At 37.4% G+C, this 20,781-nt stretch overlaps 1 protein-coding gene across 1 annotated transcript; it reads left to right on the top strand.

Annotated features, from left to right (window-relative positions):
• Nucleotide 1: 1 nt before the first annotated feature.
• Nucleotides 2–19,701, top strand: SYAP1 (synapse associated protein 1; the record flags this gene model as incomplete). The annotated part of the gene is made up of 9 exons (XM_009993837.1): nucleotides 2–41; nucleotides 4,833–4,951; nucleotides 7,176–7,242; nucleotides 8,920–8,993; nucleotides 11,039–11,185; nucleotides 12,877–13,015; nucleotides 16,877–16,935; nucleotides 17,903–18,050; nucleotides 19,574–19,701. Coding segments are annotated over 9 exons (921 nt in total), but the record flags the coding sequence as incomplete, so codon positions are not given.
• Nucleotides 19,702–20,781: the final 1,080 nt, after the last annotated feature.

Raw genomic sequence — 20,781 nt, 5'->3', positions numbered from 1 at the left:
GGACTCGGAGGCGCTGCTCAGCCAGGCCAAAGGACTCGGCAGTGAGTGTCCTGCCCGCGGCCCCAGGGCTCCCCGGGCCGCAGCGGGGAGGGGTGACCCCACCCAGCGCGGGTATCGGTGCTGGCGGCCTTCCCGCGGTGAAAAGGCTTGAGTGAAGGGATAGCTTCGCTTGTTGGGGGGCTGTGTTGTGGCATCTTCACAGGGCGAGTGCTACTTTGGGTCTGTTTTTAAAAAATAGTCTTAGCAGTGAAACTCCTTAGTGTGGTGAGAGCAGGTGGCAACTGGAGGAGTGAAGGTGGGCCAGTTTAATGCACATTGCAGGTTGTAGAAACTGCCAGTAGCTGTCACATCAACCGAAGCTTTTGTTGAACTAAACAGTTAAAGGTACTTTATGAGTTAAGCATGTGTACTCTCAGTTCAACAAACATAAACATCACTTTTCGTCTAGATAGCTACAATTTCACTGCAGCTTGCACCGTGATGCAAAATAGGAAAAACAGGTTTGAGGTGACTGGAATACTCTCTAAATAAATTTTTAAAAAAGCATCCCTAATACATTTCTTTTCAGATGTAAGTGGTAATTCGGGTCAGTTTAGATAGTATGGAAAAAAATCTCAGTGAAGAGGTGTTAGAAGTCATTATTCCCTACCCTATTTTATGTTTTCACATATCTTTGTTTTGCATCTCTTTTAAATTATGTTTGTTAACTGCAGTCTATGGCAGGCGTCATTACTGTGTAGTTTTTCATGCAGTTTGTCCAGGATCTTCCACAGTTCTGAAACAATCCTATTTAATTACTAAAGCTGGAGGTTTGGAAGTGACTTCATTTTTTCTGCTTTTCTGAGATTCTTTTCAAATAGCAGTTGCTGGCAACAAGAAATATTCCATTACGTTCCTAAAATTTCTGGGCACAGGTTGTTGTTACAAATGAGTTAAAAGAAAATCATCAAACACCATCACTTTCCTATGGAAAAAAAAATAACCACAGAAACCCCACACCACTTTATGAACTACATTATTCTATACACAAACATCACTTCTCACATAGCAACAACAAAAGAGATACTTAAATAAATGCTGTTCATTTAGTAACAGTTCTGAAAAAGATGGTAACTGAAAGGAACATATTTTAATTACCCAAAAAAAAAAAAAAAAAGCTTTTTTTTTTTTAGAATGGGTAATTAAAGTATGTTCCTTTCAGTTACCATCTTTTTCAGAACTGTTACTAAATGAACAGCATTTATTTAAGTATCTCTTTTGTTGTTGCTATGTGAGAAGTGATGTTTGTGTATAGAATAATGTAGTTCATAAAGTGGTGTGGGGTTTCTGTGGTTATTTTTTTTTCCATAGGAAAGTGATGGTGTTTGATGATTTTCTTTTAACTCATTTGTAATGAGGCAGGGCTGTAGTTGGCTATAGCTAAGAATTATGGTTTAGTAAAGTAGCTTCTTAGGTAAATTTAATCCAACGTAAAGCTCCGTAAGTGTGGAAGTGTTATGTGGGTTTTTTTACTGGGACCCTGAAATGCATAATCTTAAAGGTTCTTTACTGTGTTTTCCCCTGGACATTCTGAGCTGCAACAGATTATCTGTGTACTTTAGTCAAATACTTTTCTTGTTGTTGTAAATCCATCCTAATCTGGTAGTCAAGATGATTGTTTGGAAGGGGAAATAAGACTGAATTTTCAGGGGAAGAGTAAGTATTTACTGTTGCAGATATAAAGCTCCATCCCATAATTTGCTCTGGAAGTAAGAATTTGGTGTAGTGATTTAGGGATTCTTTGTATCCCCCGAGAATACCATGGTGTAAAGACTTTTCTGTAAGGGTTTGAACGTTATAGTTTTAACTCATTATAATTTTAGAATGTTAGATGTTTGTCATCTGCATGACTAACAACCAAGGTAGCTGTGTAGAAAGACTCCCCTAGCACATTTTAATTTTACTGGCAAAACTGAAGCCTTACATACGTTATTTCTGGCTCATTATGACATCATTGCAAAGGTTAGAGTTTCCCAATATGAAATAATAATAGACTTATTGCTAGGTACATATTCTTAATACAGACATAGATTTGTAAGGTGGGAGCAAACTTGCATGGTCTTTTGAAAGTGGAATTGTTGTTTCTCCACCACTAATTCTATTTTCCTAAGGCTAAGAGCCACCTCTTACTAAGGATTTGTAAGTAACCTGGTTCAGAATAATACTTGTCCTTAATGGGAAGAAAAGTCATTTTGCTATTTTGCTCTTTAGACTGGCTTCAGGACTGGCCAAAGCCTCTTTGTCCAACAATACCAAAATGTTGCTGGACAGTATATGTTTCAGAACCATTTGCAGCTAAACCATATGAAATATTTGGAGCATGCATATAAAAAAGTTTCCAGGGATACATAAAACAATCAAAAAAAGCTGTTAGGGTGAGGAAAAAATCCAGTAGGTTGCTGCCTTTTCTTCCATCCTAAGGGGGACAGTATATATGTCTATATCTCAGGTGTAGAAGGTAGGCATTTTTTTGCACAATATGAAGTGTGTGATGGTTTTTCTAGCCTGATATCAGATATGGAAGGTGCTAGGAAGTACTTGAACAAAGTTTGGTTACTACCTTTCTGTGGCTTATAAATGGAAGTTATGTATAAAACAACTGACTTGTTTGAGTGCTGACTAAACCTCTGCATTTGTCAGCATTGATTGGTTATGTCATTGAGAAGATGCTTGATACGCCACAAAGAACAGTCAGCTTTCCAAAAGGTGACCTGAGTGTTCTGAAGTAACTCGTCCTATCATTGGCTAACAACTGCATGTTAAAACAACTCAATTTTTTATTTATTTTTTATTTTTATTGCAAGGTTATTTCTTACATTTCTAACCAATAAGGAAACTGGAATTTTTGTAAAGTCTTGTGAAGGAAGACTGTTTTATTTGTTTTTGCTTGAAACAGAAGTACTGTTTTTTGGAAGTCGTATATTTAGAAGTCAAAGTTGATTTTCTGGAATAACTAAAATATTCTTACATCCCATGTGCTTTGCATCTTTACTAGTGCCGCAAATATGTCTTTGGTAGTTACTGTGCAGTTTAGATCCACTATTGCTAATTCTAACCCTAGAATTAAAATAGGATCAGATACTTCAGTTGGAAGAGACCTGCAGCGGTTATATAGTCCAACTGCTGGATGACTTCAGGGCTGACCAAAATTAAAGCATGTTAAGGGCCTTGCACAAATGCCTTTTAAACAATGACAGGCTGAGGGCGTTGACCACCTCTAGGAAGCTTGTTCCAGTGTTTGACCCCCTTCTCATTAAATAAAGGCTTCCTGTTGTCCATTCTGAAGCTCCCTTGGTGCAGCTTTGAACTGTTCCCACATGTCCTGTCACCAGGTACTTCGGAGAAGAGCTGAGTACTTCCCTCTCCACGGTCTCCTCCTCAGGAAGCCGTAGACTCCTGAACTGCTCCTTATACCAGCCCTTTCACTAGCTTTGTTGTCCTCTGGACACATTCAAGGCCTTTAACATCCTTCTTAAATTATGGGGCCCAGAACTGCATACAGTGTTTGAGGTGGGGCTGCACCAAGGCTAAATACAGCAGGATGATCATCTTTTTTGACTGGCTAGTCATACTGTTTGATGCTTCCCAGGATGAGGTTTGACCCCTTGGCTGCCAGGTCACACTACTGGCTCACATTGAGCCTGCTGCCAACCAGCATCCCCAGGTCCCTTTCTGCAGGGCTGCTCTCCATTTATACTTGTGCCCAGTGTGACTCCATTCCAGGTGCACAGTCTGGCATTTAGCTTGTTGAATTTCATCCCATTGATAACTGCCCAGTGATCCAATCTATCTAAATCCCTCAGCAATCATTATATTTACTGTGGCGCTTACTGGCATTGTGTCATTGTACACACTGTAACTGTGATCTTATGGTCATAATACAACTGTTAAAATGTAATAAAGGGCTTGTGACATCACGTCATTTTCTGATAAATAAATAATGCCAATGTTGGTTTAAGATCCTGTAAATAAACTGATATTTAATCAGTTTCTGGAAGTCTGTGATATACATCTTGCTCTTGCAAGTTTGTTCTCCTTAATTAAAAAACAAACAGTACAGGGCAATTGTCCATTCTGCTTTGTTCCTTCCCTGCCACCTTTCTTCACTCAGTACTGCTAATATAAAAAATGCTAATTAGTCTTTGAAAATAGCAGTTACTGCTGTTCTAACACTGAACCTATTCAGAAAATTGAGCAAACAGGGCCACAGTGTTTCTTACGGAGCTTTTAGCTTAGAGGAAGACAATGCAAAACAGAAAAGGGCGAACACCAAGACCAAGCTTCTATTTTAAGATTTCTGAAGGAATCTCAAGTGTTACTTGCCTAAAATTTTTAATGCATTTACTGCCTTACTTCATGAGATTTTATTGTGCATGTTAATTTTCCTAAAAAAAAAAAAATGAAAAAATTTCTCTTTCCATACCCTTACTAAAGTTACCTTATTGTTTAATGCCTCCAAAACACTAAAATGGAATTAGGAAAGATATAATTTCAGAAAATTAGTTGGAAAGTGATATTTCAAGGATTGATTTAGTAAATAAGGTTTGTACATAAAGTTTGATTTACAGAAAGTTGTGATAAAACATACAGTTTGATCGTCATCACTAAACAATACGAACTAGAAAAGGATAAAAAGGATTTTAGTAGTTCTTGCAGGTCAGAAGCTAGCTAAAAGGGATTTAAAAGAAGATTTTGAGCAGACATACAAATATCTAAAGAGAAAGGAAAATCTAGTAAGAAACCTGAACGTAAAAAGGTCTTTTTTCAGCTCTTTTTCTTCTCATCTGTGAAAGGTTACCTCTTCAATTTTGCCACTGCCGCTACGAAGAAAATATCTGAATCTGTTGCCGAAACAGCACATACAATAAAGAAGTCTGTAGAAGAAGGAAAAATTGACAGTATCATTGACAAGGTATTTTATTTCTAGATACTTGATCTGAAAGATCTGCTTGTTTATTGTTGAAATGTCTAGCAAAACTGGCATGTGATAACACTTCCTTAAGGTGGCTTGAGGAGTTACATATTTCAAGAGCAGATATCTCCTATTATGATATATGATGTGACTGAGATATTTACTCAGGGTGGACATGCGAAAAAATGGGCACTCTGCTTTACTCCGTACTGCACCTGTGTTCCATTCCCTCAGGATGTAGATATACTGGAGAAAAAAAACAGGAAAGTATGAAAAGTGCTGACATAGGAGAAAAGGCTGGAGGAGTTAGTAGAGACATGCAGTTGAGGGATGTCTAGAAGTTGTATGGGTTGCTTGTTTTTTTTCCCCAGTTTATTTAGGTGGAAAGAGGAACACCATGCCTGCATCTTAGATGCATCTCTGAAGCAAGATTCAGAATTAGGTCAGCTGTGTGGTTATTGTATACTGAGACTCTAGAGCTATACAGGTTTCATAAGACCCAGTGAGTTAATGAAACAGCTTACTGTTGTCCTGTTCTTTCCCCAACCCTGCCACTTATCTTTTGCCCTCTCTGTTCCTGGCTGGCAGATCCAGTTGCTTAACTTCTGCCAGCAAGTGTTCTTTCAGTGCTTTAAGTTGGGTACTTGGCAGAAAGAAAAACAGCTTAAAAAGGCAGCACTATGTGCTATGTAGTGATCTCTGGTTTTTAGGAATGGTAACTTGCAAGGGGGAGTGAAAGGGAGCTAGCCAAAACCAACCCAGCTGTAGTGGGACTGTGCATCCCAGAGTGTCAGACATGGGAGATGCAGCCAGACCCCTCCTCCTGTTGCTGTCTCTCAAACGCCCCTGCAGGGCAACTACAATGTTTCTTTGTGGTGCTTTTTTTTAATAGAGTGAAATTAAATTCTTGATAAAATTGGTCTTCATGTTGTCTTCCGAATTATTTGTCAAATGACACTTGAGAATTCTGTTGCAATCAAATTTTGTCTCCAGATTTCTTTGACTATTTAGTGACAACTGTCTATATATATAGCAGAGCTATATTTCCTAGTACAGTAAATTATAGTCTAACGTAATTTTGATCTATATGAAAAAGGAAAAATCATGTAAGAAGATTATTTGGTAATTTAATACACAAATACTAATGCTCAAACTGTAGCAAAGTACCTACAGCAAATGTATGCCTAAAATACAATTTTATTTTTTGTGTGAATACCTTAGAGTAGTATGAATTCCATTTTGACTAATAATTTGACATAGGGGAGAAACAGATGGGAGATACATTGTAAAGATTTTGTCTTACACCGTATAAATTATTTTATTCCATAAATACTAGAAATTAGTATAACTTAAAACCAGGAGGAACAGCAGTTATCTATTTGTGTAACAGGCAGTACAGTGGTTCTCTCACTAATGTGAAACTGAAATGTGGGGTTCTTGAAAGAAAAAAACATTTCTAGAAATTAATCAGGATTTAACTTGAAGATTTGCATGCTTTTTGGAAACTTGTTAAGCCATAGACCTCACTTTTTGAGATTTTTATGTAGCAAGTGCTCTGTGTTCATTCATCTTCATGGATTTTGCCTCTGCTTTCAACTACAGAACATTGGCATTGTTACTTCTAGTTATGGTGCACTGGCTTTTGAGACCATTCTCCGTTTTTTAATTCTAAATCCCATGTAGAATATTTCTGAACATATTTTTATTTGTAAACAACATAAATAAATTGAAAAATTGTTTTCTTTCAGCCTAATTTTCATTCTGAAAATCATTTAACAGTTTTAATAGTCTGATTTATTACATTGGATACAATTTTAGGCAGCTCTTGAAACTTACTGTAAGACCAATGGCATCTTTAAATGTTTACTGTTTTAAAAACATGTTTAAATAGGTCTAAATAGTCTGTTATCTGTATTTGATATGGTGAGGTGCTATCTGTATAGGCACAGCATGCTGATGTTCAGATTATCATTTAGGGTTTTCTTTTTTTTTATGTCCCCTGAGCTTGATAAAACTATCATTTTGAAAGCATACATAGAAAGGCAAGATCAAATGTTTCAGTAAAGGGAAATGTGATTTATGTGAAACACCTTTAACTTACAAAAAGAGCCACAAGGGATATAAGGATATGATATTACAATATATTTTAAGTTATTTTCAGAGTGAATGTGAAACAGGAGTGATTTTTTTTTTTTTAATTGTGGTTCCCTAATTTTTATTTTAGACAATTATTGGAGATTTTCAGAAGGAACAGAAAAAATTTGTCCAAGAGCAGCAAACAAAAAAATCAGGTAATGTATGATTTTTTTGATAATGCTATCATTACATAAGCTAATACTTGCTGGAAGCTGGATAATTGAAGTATATCTAAACCTAATCTATCAGAACTCTGTTTCATGAAACACATTATGGTGGAATCTAACATATATTGTGGAATAGGAAAATAACATTTTTAAGTGAGACTATTATTACGTTATCTAGTTGGTTTAGATTTCCTTTTTTTAACTAAATTCAGCTTTATGAAAGGAATTCAAAATTCACTGCTAGCAAAGCTGATCTCTGATTGTTTTGAATCTTGAGCCTGTGAAAACAGACATAGTGATTACCTTTCTTTTGAGCTTCAGCAGTCATGTCTCATTTTTGTAATGACATTAAAAACTGGGGTAGGGTTTGCACTATAGTATTTAATGTTTTGCTATAGGAATTGCTCTGCATACATTACAGGCATAATTGCTCTTTTGCTTTCCCTTAAGTCATTTGCTTTATAATTATCTGTGATCTAAATCCTTCAATTTATCCACCCATGTACTATTGACATCAGTAGATCTTCATCAGAGACTTCAAAATAAGCACAATATTTTTTATGTTGTGTTTCATCATTGCCTTTTCTCTCTTTTAATGTGTTACCTGAATACAGTAATTTCTGACAGTCTGAATAATTAGTGGTTCTATTGTTAATCTTGAAAATGAGCTGGTTTTAAATGGATCATGGTAAAATTTTTCATACTGTCTGTAGTTAGTATGTTAATCTGGTTTCTTCTTACAAGACTGCTTATGCAATTGTGTTGCCTGTATTTCTAGCTTTTTATCTCTTTTAGTAAACTTCGGCATCTGTTAATATATTTCTACAAGTTTCATGGAAATAGGTCATTAGATTGACAAAATAAGGAGTAACAGATGGCCTAACTGAAAGGAGCATTAGCATCAGATGTGAATCCATGTGGATGAAAGATCTTGCTGATGTCAGGTGCATAGGCAAATAAGCAGTTTTAAGTACACAAGAATTATTTGTAAACTGTTACAGATGCATCATAATGTACTTTCAGGCTGGATTTGCATTGACAGTTAAGAGATTAATGGAGTTCTATAGACCTACAATAGTTTATTTTCCTCTATGTACAGCCTACAGAAGTATTTTGAAGTATCTGTAAATATAGAAATCAGCTGAACTCAAGTACGCTTATTCAGGGTATAACATTGTAATTTATAACAAATTTATAACTTATCTTGCTCCATTAATTAAGTAATTGGTGTCTTCTGGCTGTTAGAAAATTAATGCAATAGTAAATTATTTTGAAAACTTTGTTTAGACAAAGTTTCCGTGTTTAAAGTGAATCTAGAAATTTCTATTTGCAGGCAGCTTAACCAGTTATACAGCACTATTTCAGTAAGTGAGCTCAGAATGCACCAAGTTCTGACTGAAGAGACTGCAAAGGAATTTCCACAGTTTTAGTTTTACAATAGCAGAAATCAGCAAGCATTTATTTTTTGTTTACCTCTCATAAGTGAAGATCTATTCCTAGAGTTTCTCTCTTGTGCCGTGAGCTTAGTTTAGGAAAAGGGAACAATTAATTGGCTGACCAATGTAAGTCTGCTTATTTTTTTGACATAGTTACTTTATGTGAGGTGTTTTTTTGGGTTTTTTTTAAAGTAATACACATTCAATTCTTTTACTCCTTTCATAATAGAAGCAGCAGTGCCTCCCTGGGTAGACAGCAATGATGAAGAGACAATTCAACAACAAATACTGGCCTTATCAGCAGTAAGTAATTAGTTTCCTATAAGATTTGAAATTCTTCTGTTGGAGAGGTTAAAACAACTTTTTTTTTCAGTGTATGTTTGGCTGACATTATTAAATTATGTATTTTCAGTGTACTTTTAATGTGTCTGTCACTGCACATCTGCATGATCATGTGCAAGTGTACCTAGAATTTAGAATGGTTTGGCTTTGAAGAGACCTTAAAGATCATCTGGTCCTACCCCTCTGCAGTGAGCAACTAGATTTGTTTGCTCAGAACCCCACCCAACCTGATCCTCAGTGGTCCCCAGGATGGGGAATCTACCATCTCTCTGGGCAACCTGTGCCAGTGTTTTCACCACCCTCATCATAAGAAATTTCCTCGTGTGCAGTCTGAATCTCCCCTCTTTTAACTTAATATCATTACCCCTTGTCCTATTGCATCAAGCCCTAATAAAGAGTCTGTCCCAGTCTTTCTTATAGTTCCACTTTAATTACTGAAAGGGTGCAATAAGGTCTCCCTGGAGCCTTCTCTCCTCCAGGCTGAACAGCCCCAACTCTTTCAGCCCATCTTCATAGGAAAGGCGCTCCAGCCCTCTGATCATCTTTGTGGCCCTTCTCTGGACCCACTTCAACAGCTCCAGTCCTTCCTGTGCTGAGGGCTCCAGAACTGGACGCAGTAATCCAGGTGGGGTCTCACAAGAGTAGAAGGGCACAATAACCTTCCTCGACCTATTGGCCACACTTCTGTTGATGCAGCCCAGGACACAGTTGGCTTTCGTGGCTGCAAGTGCACATTGCTGGCTCGTGTCCAGCTTTTCATCCACCAGTACTCCCAAGTCCTTTCGCTCAGGGCTACTCTCAATCCACTCATCTCCTAGCCTGTATTGATATCAGTGGTTTCCCTAACCCATGTGCATGGCCTTGCTTTTGGCCTTGTTGAACCTCATGATGTTCACCTGAGCTTGTCCAGGTCTCTGGATGCATCTCATCCCTCAGGTGTGTCTGCTGCACCAGTCAGCTTGGTGTCATTTGCAAACTTGCTGAGGGTGTACTCGATCCCACTGTCTATGCCATGGATGAAGATATTAAACAACACTAGTCCCAGTACAGACCCCAAGGGACACCACTTGTCACCAATCTCCGTATGTACATTCAGCCATTTACCATTACCCTCTGGATGTGACCATCCAACCAATTCCTTATCCAGCGAGCAACCCACTTATCAAATCCACATCTTCAATTTAGAGATAAGGATGTTGTATGGGACCATGTCAAAGGTCTTTTGGAAGTCCTGATGACAGCCATAGCTCTTCCCTTGTTCACTGATGAGTCACCATCATAGAAGGTCACTAGGTTGGTCAGGCAGAACTTGCCCTTGGTGGAGCCATGCTCACTCTCTTGTATTGTGTCCCTGTCCTCTGTGTGACTTAGCATAGTTTCTAGCTGAATCTGTTCAATCATCTTCCCAGGCAAGGACCTGAGGCTGACAGGTCGGTAGTTCCAGGGTCCTCCCATCTACCCTTGTTTTTTAATGGGTTCAATGTTTCCCTTTTTCCAGTCAGCAGAGACTTCACTTGACTGCCATGACTTTTCAAATATCATATTGCTTTGACAACTGCTTCAGCTGATTTCCTCAAGACTCTTGAGTTTCATCTCATCAGGACTTACATATATATTGGTTGCTCAGGTGGTCGTGATCCTGACCTTCTCTTACAGTATGAGGGACTTTGCACCCCCAGTCCCTGCTTTGCAGTCCATCCACTAGAGAGGTGTGGGAAGAGAGATTGTCAGCAAAGACTGAGGCAAAAAAGTTTTGAGTACCTCAGCCTCTTCCTCATCTGTTGTCACTGGCAAGCCTGATGATATCTCCCTCCCCTTTTAAATAGTTATTTCAGTAGCAACTTGAGCCACAGTACATCCCAAATATAATTGACAAGATTTTATAAAGGCTTTACAGCTTTGTAATAGAATTACATGGGAGGTGGGATTGCTTGGCTGGTCGTGTGTGTGAAATGTGATACCCTTTTTCTGATACCAGTTAATGACCATAAATATGTTCTTCAAAGGATAAACGAAATTTTCTGCGGGATCCTCCAGCAGGTGTGCAGTTTAATTTTGACTTCGATCAGATGTACCCTGTTGCAATGGTGATGTTACAAGAAGACCACCTTCTCAATAGGATGAGGTTTGATCTCGTTCCTCTATATCTGGTTGTACTTTTAATATGTTTGTAAATATTCCTAAATTACTCCTTTTTCTTTTCACTGCCTTCAGTTCTTTATTTATGTACTTCCTCTGTATGTGTTTTATGTCTGCTAATTTTGAATGCATGGAGTATTGCATGTGCATTGTGGTTTAGCAATTAGAGGGAAGAACAGAAGTAGATCTGTTAGAAATTCAGAGGTAGTAAGGGCCTGTTGACTTGCGTATGGGGGAGGCCTTATATTTTTCCATGTCTAGTGTGCTATATTAATTGAAAATATTTTTCCCAAACAAAGGAAAATGCAGCAACAAAAATGTTCAGTTCTGTTGGTATAACCGACACCACAAAAAAGGTGAGAGGTGGTCAGAGACCCCATGGAGAAATGGTGAATGAATACATCACCAAAGAACAGCAATGCAATCAAGAAAAACTGAGTTTGAGTAAGCAATGGGAAAAGCTCTGTGTTGTGACTGCCTTCCTTCTAGTGGGCCTAATTAAAAGATCTGTAAAGTCTTTGTCCCATGAGTTATGGCCTGTTCCATCATGGCTTCTTGATCCAAGCTTTATTCCAGTGTTGGTCTCCTTCCTCGCCCAGTCCCAGACTCTGCTCCATAAGCTTGTTTCATAGGTCAACATTTTTGTTAAGCAGGAGTTCCCAACATTAGTCTTTTCTCTGAGGATGGAAACAGGAAACATCTTTCTTTGTGTGCTTTTCTGTCTTAAATCTCCTCCTTTTATAACCCTTCCCAGCTCCTTATTTTATTTACCCCCTTCCGCGCTGGTTTTTGTTGCTGCCGGTCCTAATGCTCTGTTCGGATTCTAGGTCTTCATGAGATCTGTCTTGATGGTCTGTCTTCAGCCTCTGTTCATGCTATCCTTGCCTATCCTACCCCACTGCATAACAGATTTATTTTTTTTTTCCTGTTCTTAGTTTCAGTAGTCACTGTTTGCCTAAATGGGTGGGAAAGTAACTTCACTCTCTTCTTTATTTCTTGACCTACACACATTCCTCCCCACAGGCCTTGCCATTTCTGGCTTCTCTTCTTTCTGGGTAAAAATTGGGTCTTTTCTTGCTTGCTGGAGGATTTTCAGAGGGAAATGTTACCTGAGAAATGGGATAGTCTCCCACTTACTCGAGCTGGTTGTTTGCAAGATGGCAGTTTCTAGTTACTGAAGGTCCTGCACATGTGCTGAGATGTGAAGATAGTGAAATAGTCCTGCTGCAAACTAGGAACGGCTTTCTGCCTATAGATCAAAAATGTTGCAGTTCCACCTGAGGTCTAGGGAAGATGTAGATTAATATAATAACAGAATGTTGTTGGGTTTAGAGAGTAATTGAACATTTGCTTGTTGGGTTTGTTTACATAATTTAGCAAGAGAGATGCAGCAGCATAATATTGTTCCAAACTGTATTGCTGCATGCTGTTAAGCTTTTCCTACAGAAATAACGTTATTGTTGTTAATTATTACTATTATTATGTTCAAGTTCATACTAACTGTCTTGTAAGAAATGAAGAATTTCTACAAGGATGGATTTTTTGAAACGGTATTAATATCACAAATTTCAAAGTTTTTACTTAGAAATCAGCTATGTCTGCTCCTTCCCTCTGCATGTTTCATTTTATTTCATTGCTTAATGGTAGAAGTAATCGTATTTCCAAAAGTAGTAATGAAAATCTGTTGGTTCTCTCTAGTGTAAAGGAGGAGGTGTTCTGGAGAAATTACTTCTACAGGGTGTCCCTAATTAAACAGTCTGCACAACTCACCGCACTTGCAGCTCAACAACAAGCAGCAGGAAAAGAAGAGAGCAAAGGCAGAGAAGAGGACAGTCAACTGAAAGGTTTGGAAGGGATTTGTTTTAGCACAGCTCATTAAGTTAGTGTCTTGCATAGTGACTGTACACATAAGGTAACACTGAACTTTTATCTCAGATTTCCTATTAAATCAGACTTTCTCTTATCAGACTTGGTCTGCTTGTCCAGATGAGGGAAGAGGAAGCCTCTAGTGCTTTTAAGGTGTTTTCCAATTTCAGCCAACTTTGTCAGAAGGGAAATCTCAAGAAGTGAAATTTTGTACTCAGCTTTTAACGGTTTAAGGCCATTAGTGTTCTCTGCTGTTCTTTTTTGTCTCCTCAGAAAGGTACCTTTGGTTCACTGGGTAAGACAACAGGTACTCGCCAGCCCAGCCAGCTGGCACATGGTTTGCTCTTGACTTTTGCTTATGCAAATTATGCAAATTTTCTTATTAGTGACATGGAGGTAGAATTGCTCACCACCCCTAGATAAGACACCTGAAGAATCTTGACAGGCTGGGTAGGCATTAGGCAGAAGGAGAACGCCCTCACTGCACCTTGGAACAGATTCTCATATCCTCAACATTAATAAATTGTCATAACCCACAAAATCCATTAATGCTGATGTCCTGTTGGCACTGTTGGCCTGTCTTACAACCAACTGATCACTGCCAAGTTGACTTCTTTCCCCCCTTTTGGATAGAATATCTTTCCATATGGGTATTTTTTCTCCTGAGTCCTTGCACTTCTAATGATCCCAGCTTTCTAAACCTACCACAGGTTCTAATTTCACCTTTCCTATCTTTTTAAAGACTTTCTCACAGCTGTTTTGCACAACTTAGTAATTTTCTTGCACAGCCTGAGGTAAGATTACTCAGCTGGGCCTTGTCTCCTTGGACACAGCCAGCTGAACCTTGGGATGAGGGGGAGATTACAAGAGGACAGAGCCAGGCTTGCATGTTACATAGAAGATACCTTCAAAAAGGAGTGTAGTCATTCACTCAGGTTTTTTTGTGTGTGTGTACCTTCACAGTTAGTTTCTCTCATTCTGTTTCTCATAGGTTCTGTTCAGAGAGTGCATGTGTTAGTGTAGGTGAGGTCCCCATCTAGAATGAGCAAAATAGTTTTCTCTGAGTTAAAATCCAAGAAATGTTGACAGAACAGGTGACTCCAGAATCTACTTCAGACCAAGAGGCACCAATTCTGACTTATTTTATCCAGGACAGTTGTCTGCTGTCCCAGTGGGCTATGTACAATGATTAACAAACATTGCAGCATATCCCCATGTTGAACAGCATGCTGTAAGTCACAGAAACACTACTCATGCTACTTCAGTTTGTAAGCTTAAAAAATTCTGGCCTCACTTGAGCATATTATATGGAGAACAGAAGACATCTAGGCCAAATCTATGTAAAGTGACCATCAGCCATGTGCCCTCCAGAGGTTGCTAGCTTTGAGGAAAGTAACTACTGCCAGCACAAACCAATGGGCTTGGGGACCAGGCTTCCCGCCATGAGAAGGTTGGCAAAGACAGTATAGAAATATTCCAACATGATTTATGTGTTTACTATAATGATGTAATTCTTTTGCTCATAGTTCAGAAGACTGTTTTTAGCAAAGGAGTAGAGAACTTGTGTTTGGGGTCATTTTTTGTTCCTTTAATTTAAAATACATGCACGGTAAGAAATGAAGTTGAGAATTACATGATAGTGAATTTTTCTGCTGTTTTCATTCTTTGTAAGCATGTTATTTTCATAGAAGCAGAAGAGCAATAGAGGAAATGTGATTATACAGAGAAATGACAGATCAGTTTTGTGACATCTGAGTCTTAAGTTTTTTTCCTTGGGAAAAAGAATTACTCTTAAATGTCCTACACTAACTCTTTTATCCTAAAAGAAAGCTTTTGTCTTCATCTTTCAGTGCAGACTGTATTTATGCTCTTTTCCTACTTCCCTGCTGCTTTCATATTGCTTACTCTCCCACCATATTCAGCTCCCATTTTTGCAATTTTCTGTGAGCAAATTGTGTTTACTGTTACCCTGTGCAAGTGCCATCAACTCAGGAAATCATTGGGATTGCCATGATTTTGTAAACCTATGCAGCTAACTGGCAGCTAAATGCATTTAGCTAATTTTCTTTCTGTCTTAGTTTTCATTATTGTTGTGATTTTTAAAAATCTTACTTAGACTTCTGTTCCTCCGGGTTTTTTATTACACCAGCTGATAGGATTATGTTATAGGCTCCTAAGAGTAGTGCCTGTCTCCTCCTTTCTGTGGTGCCTCACAACAGATCTTTGAGTATTGGATCCTTTTATTCACTATTGCAATTAGTCCTTTGTATAGGGGAAGAGATTGTGTTTGGAAAGATTAGAAATATTAATTCTTCCAAAATATATTCTCTTCACTGTTGTTTATAAGTGTATTCTCTGTGAAGTTTGTTTATGGTAAGTATGCTGTAGAAGATCTATAACAAAATGCCATGTTCTAGTCCTTCTCCAGATATTAGTAACTGTTTGCTTGGCAATGAAGTTAACTCGGGGCTAAAGAGAACATCAGCAGTGGAAAAGATGATGCCAGGCCAGTAGATCCAGAACAGTGCTTGTGGGATGTTAGTCACATCAGACTCCATGGCCCAGTGCAGAGCTGCTGTGGTGCTTCTGCATTGAGAGCAGCAGATGGAGCTTGAGGAACCTCTCTCTTGCACGGTTCTTTGGGCGCTCAATGCTGAACTGCGAAGTGTTAGTGCTGTGTTGTACAGCCTCCCCGAGCAGAGAGGGCTGGAGCTTCTTTGGCTGTGGGGTTGACTGCAGTAACAGATCTTCTGAAGGCTGGGCAGGTGAAAGGCAGAGAGTTTGTGACAGAGCAGTAGGCATTAAGTAGATGAGCTATATAAGCACTGACAGTTATGTACCTATTAGGGCATTATTTTAATTTGAGCTGATCTTAATTTTCAAAACTAAACCTGAGAAAGTCCCTTCTTCAGAAACTGCTGAATAAGCAGAAAGAGTCCACCTGGACATACTGCAATAAGCAGAGCAGCAACCTCAGAGCTGCCTTGCATGTTTAAACGAACAGAACTGCTAAGCAAGCACTCCGTCACTACCACAACCTGCCAAATACGTTGTGTTCTTGCAGCCACCTGCTCTTTATTGTCACTCCTCTACCGAGCTAGTTGCATGAAGAAGAAAACTGGGGTGTTCCTTTACCTGCCAAGAAAAAAGATCTGTCTTTGCTTGTAAACAATTGTAAACAATTACCGACTTCCTTGCACCATGCTACTAAATACAGAATGCATGGTGAGTTTTCTTAGGAAACTGGTTACAGCTTCTAGGGTGTATGCTTTTCAGTGACATCCTTTGCCTGTGTGAAAGAAGTAAGGTGGTGGAGCACTCTGCTTGTGTGCGTTCAGGGATATGGGTACAGATGCAGTCTGGTGTACCTAAGAGCTAACTAGTGCCCATGTCCGTAGTAGTACCCGACCACGGGATTTTGGGAACTTCTTTGATGGGCAGTAACTGCATTTCATTACCATGTCTACACCTTTGTAACTTTTAAGATCTTGTGATACATGTTGTGATCTGTAAGTGTTTTATAGAAGACAGTCTTTCAGATTCTGTACTATATCTTTTTCTGTAGTTCTCTGGACCATTAAGAGGGACAGAGGGGTTCCTGTGATTTAACCTTGAAGTCATAATGAGGGAATAGTTTGTTAAATTTGCCTTGTTTAATTAAGAGTATAAAATTGCTTCTCTTCTGTTGTTTCAAATGCTTCTCCTATGGCTGAATTCAGCCTTTAACCACACAGATTCCTTAAAAAACAGTACTTCCTTCTATATTTAATAGCTGTGCAGATTAAATGAGATCTTTATATACTTAAATGTGACCTTTTGTTTTGTTTTCCTCTTGATAGAAACAGTACGACCCAAAACACCACCTGTTACAATAAAGCCTCAAATAAAATCTCAAGAGGTAAAAATGCTGTTATATTTTGACTGTTATTTAGTATGTGAAATTGATACTTAATAAGTAATTATATATCCTTTTGACGAAGTTGTGCTATAAAACAATAATACCTGACAGTCCTAACCTGCTGCTGTTCTGCTTAGATATTGATTTTTAGTGTGTACATTTTAAACTCCTTTTCAGTAGAAAAACAGTAGTTTATCTGAAGAATATGTTCTTTAGTATCCTGGATGTTACATTTAACTGTGTTTTTACTCTGAAGAGTGACATCTCCAAAATGATTGGAGTAGAAGGTTGTATATTTGTGTGCCATGTTCTGTCCAATTCTTCACCAGTTGTCAGGCTTAAGTACCAGAAATCTAAATGATGCATTGCAATAGCAACATTATTTTATTGCAACAGCAAGAAGAGTTTTGCTTGATACTGCAAAAACTTTTAACTTAGACACATAATGACCCTTGTTAATTTCTGGATTGTAAAATCGGTGTCAGAAGCACTCTTGGCAGAAGCAGAGCTGTGCATTCACTTGCCAGTAATATGCAGTGCACTAAATAAAGCTATAAAGATTTCCAAAAAACAGTCCTCTCTGAATCTTATTTGTGTGTAGAAAACTGTTACTGAATTGTGGTCAAAATTTAATATTAGTCTTAGGTACTGCTCTAAACTACTTCTGAGTTTATTGTTGTTTCTGAAGATAGCAGAAATATAATTGAAGTTATTAAGAGAACACACAAAGGAGTCCAGGGTGAAAACTAGACCATTTTTAGTGTATCTAACATTTTTGTTTGTACAAAAACACTCTTCAATATCCCATAAAATATCCCATAAAGAAAAGTACTTGTTGGAGTAATGCATTTGGTTTGTTTCCTCACAGGCTCCATCTAAAAGGCAGGCAGTTACATGAGTAAAAGTATGCATAGGTGACATTTTCCTCCCTTTTTGGATAAACTGATATGAAACTGTCTTACTGCAGGACGAAGAAGAGATTTCCACAAGTCCAGGTGTATCAGAATTTGTGAGTGATGCTTTTGATGCCTGTAATCTGAATCAGGAAGACCTAAGAAAAGAAATGGAACAACTGGTGCTAGACAAAAAGGAAGAAGAGACTTCAGTAGTAGAAGGTAAAGCTATTACTATCTTCTGTGTCTTAAATACAGTCATTCTAAGATAGGTTGATTTTTTTTTTTTTTAATAAATTGTAATTCAATTTAGGAAGGTAGACTTGTGACTGTTTTTCAAAGTGTATGAAATGATCTGCAATGAAATATTGCAGAAATAAATTATGATTCTTACCACAGTCAAACTACATCTAATACAGAATCTCAGCTGTGAAGAGTTTAAATCCAAAGAACCTAGCAATTTTTAGTTGGCTCTTTTATGAAAGTGACAGTGGACTATTTTTTTCTACCTCCTGCTTGCCTTCTCTTTCGTAAGTCCTCAGGTGTATGAATTTTTCTTTACTTGGCATCCTTGTAGGTACAGGACAGTTTTGGAAATCAGGCTACATTTTCTTCTTGTAACACCAGCTAAAAAGGCTGTATTTGCATCAGACTCGGCTTACTGTAAAAGGTTTGCAGGCATTTGCAACAGTTAAAATTTAACAAATAGCTTTGAGAATGATGATAGGATATGAAGTGAGACTTATACTTAATTCAGAAGAACTAGTATCAGTGTAAAAACATTCAAAAAAATCTATGATGATGTGACTCTGGCCATACACAATCGACTGTTTAATGTGAAGACACTTGTATATGTAGATGCTTATCATAAAACAACTTTCAGAATTCATTTTACAATGTTTTGGATATTGCTGGATCCTTGTTTTGTGAAATTATTTTTTTCCAATACATATCCAAGCTTGAGGAATTCTTCAAAGTAGTATCAGTTCCTTTCATCTAGCTTTTTGATGGAAGTGTTTCAATAAGTCATTAATGTGTAATTTGTTCAGAGAAATCTCAGCTGGTCTTACTGACTTGAACTATGGAATTGCGTACCTTCCTATCTAGACTGAAGTACTAACCAGCATGTAACACATCAAACACTCATCTCCTCCCCCACACTATTTTTTTTCAGAGCTAATTAAACCAGAGATTAATAACACAGGAATGCCTTCTGACTCATTTTTTGCCCTGAAGTATGAAATATGATTACCTTTAACCTTGATTAAAGGAGCTTGCTTAGCTACATATGTCATTAAGGAGAATACCTGCTTCTTTTTTGCAAATTAGCCACAGTATTTGATCTTGATTTTCTTTTTTTTAACAGTATATTCAACACACTTAGGAACTTCATTCATTTTTCTCTAGTTTTAAATGTACAAGGGGAGATTCAGTTGATACTAGACTGAAAGACTGTAGGAAATAAGCTTGCAAAGGGATACTTGTTACAACTGATCTCCATGTGTGCTTTTTATATTTTTATTATAGTATGTGCGTAAGAATATAAAGTTGTATATTTACTAATTGCTATATGTGGCCAAGCAGATGAAATTTCTGATCATGAAGTTTATTTAGTTTTTAAGGAGAATTGTCCATAAAGTTCAGGAAGTGTGAGAGATACTCAGTGCAAGTTCATATAGTCTTATATAAATAATCAACATTCTGCATTATCTATTTAATTCTTACACATAATTTATCTCTTGCAGAAGAAACTGCTGATTGGGAAAAGGAATTACAACAAGAGCTTCAAGAGTATGAGGTGGTGACAGAATCAGAAAAGCGAGATGAAAACTGGGATAAAGAAATAGAAGAAATGCTGCAAGAAGAAAATTAAGCATTTTCAGAAAATCACTATAAACTAAGCTTTTTCTTAGGACTGCCATGGATTTCTGCTTTCATATTTTGCTTACAAAAGATCTTTAAAAGACATAAATGAATCTTAAATCATTATAATTCCCTATGGGGATACAACCAATATTTCTGTTCTTTATATGAGCAGTTTCTGAACTTCTACATTCTTCAAAAGAAAAGGAAAAAAAAAAAAGGATGAGGCAGACACTGCAGGTTATACGTCATGATTAAAAGTGGTAACATTATTACATGAAGCAACAGTTCAGTCTGAGGCATTTGTAGGTTGTCAAGAAGATCTGCAGAGATACCTAAATCTAAAAATCTCAGTTTGTCTACAGCTTGGGATGTAAAAATGGATGTTGTAAGTACCTTTGTTCTTGAATATAACTTTCTCATTATATTTGCACTCTGATCCCTGTATAATCTGTAAATGTGTACTATTTTAAGGTACTTGTAGCGAGTAGCTTTCATGTGTATTTAACTTCCTTAATGTATGTAGCCAAAGAATTTACAGAAAACCCTATCAAATAACTTCTTATAATTTCTTTTAAAAAATACTAATTCAGACTCTAAAGGAAGTACTGGTTAATTATTGATCAGATTTGATTAACTGGCAAACATTTAAGCATTTAAATAAGAACAGAGTTATTTAGTGCTTGAATTAAACCACTGTTTCTGTCAAATCATAATTTTAAGATACTGCCTTCCCCTATAGAGAGAAATGGTTTAATGCATTCTTTCTTCAGAAGACTCTTACATTTTTATTTAATTTTGCTGTGTGAGTGAGAGTAAATGAAACATTTTAAGTGCTGAAAGATTTATGTAAAAACTTTGGCTGGTTTGGACATCTTTATTAAATACTGTAGATATGTATGAAATTGACTCATTTATTTGGAGGGAGGGCAAAGTGAGGGGCAAAAATATTTCAGATTTCAAAAATATACTTTGTCACAGTGCTTAAGACATGGAACTTAACATCTTTTAAAGAAAACTCTTTTTTGGTTTTGACTCTTCCTTATCATCTGGATGTTTCCAGTAGTTTTACCATTCTTAGTACCGTTAC

This window comes from Chaetura pelagica, unplaced genomic scaffold, assembly GCF_000747805.2.
Source record: "Chaetura pelagica isolate M959 unplaced genomic scaffold, ChaPel_1.0 scaffold412, whole genome shotgun sequence".
NCBI classification, from domain to species: domain Eukaryota; kingdom Metazoa; phylum Chordata; class Aves; order Apodiformes; family Apodidae; genus Chaetura; species Chaetura pelagica.
Note: the sequence above shows the minus strand (reverse complement) of the source record. Positions and strands in the feature narration are given on the sequence as shown.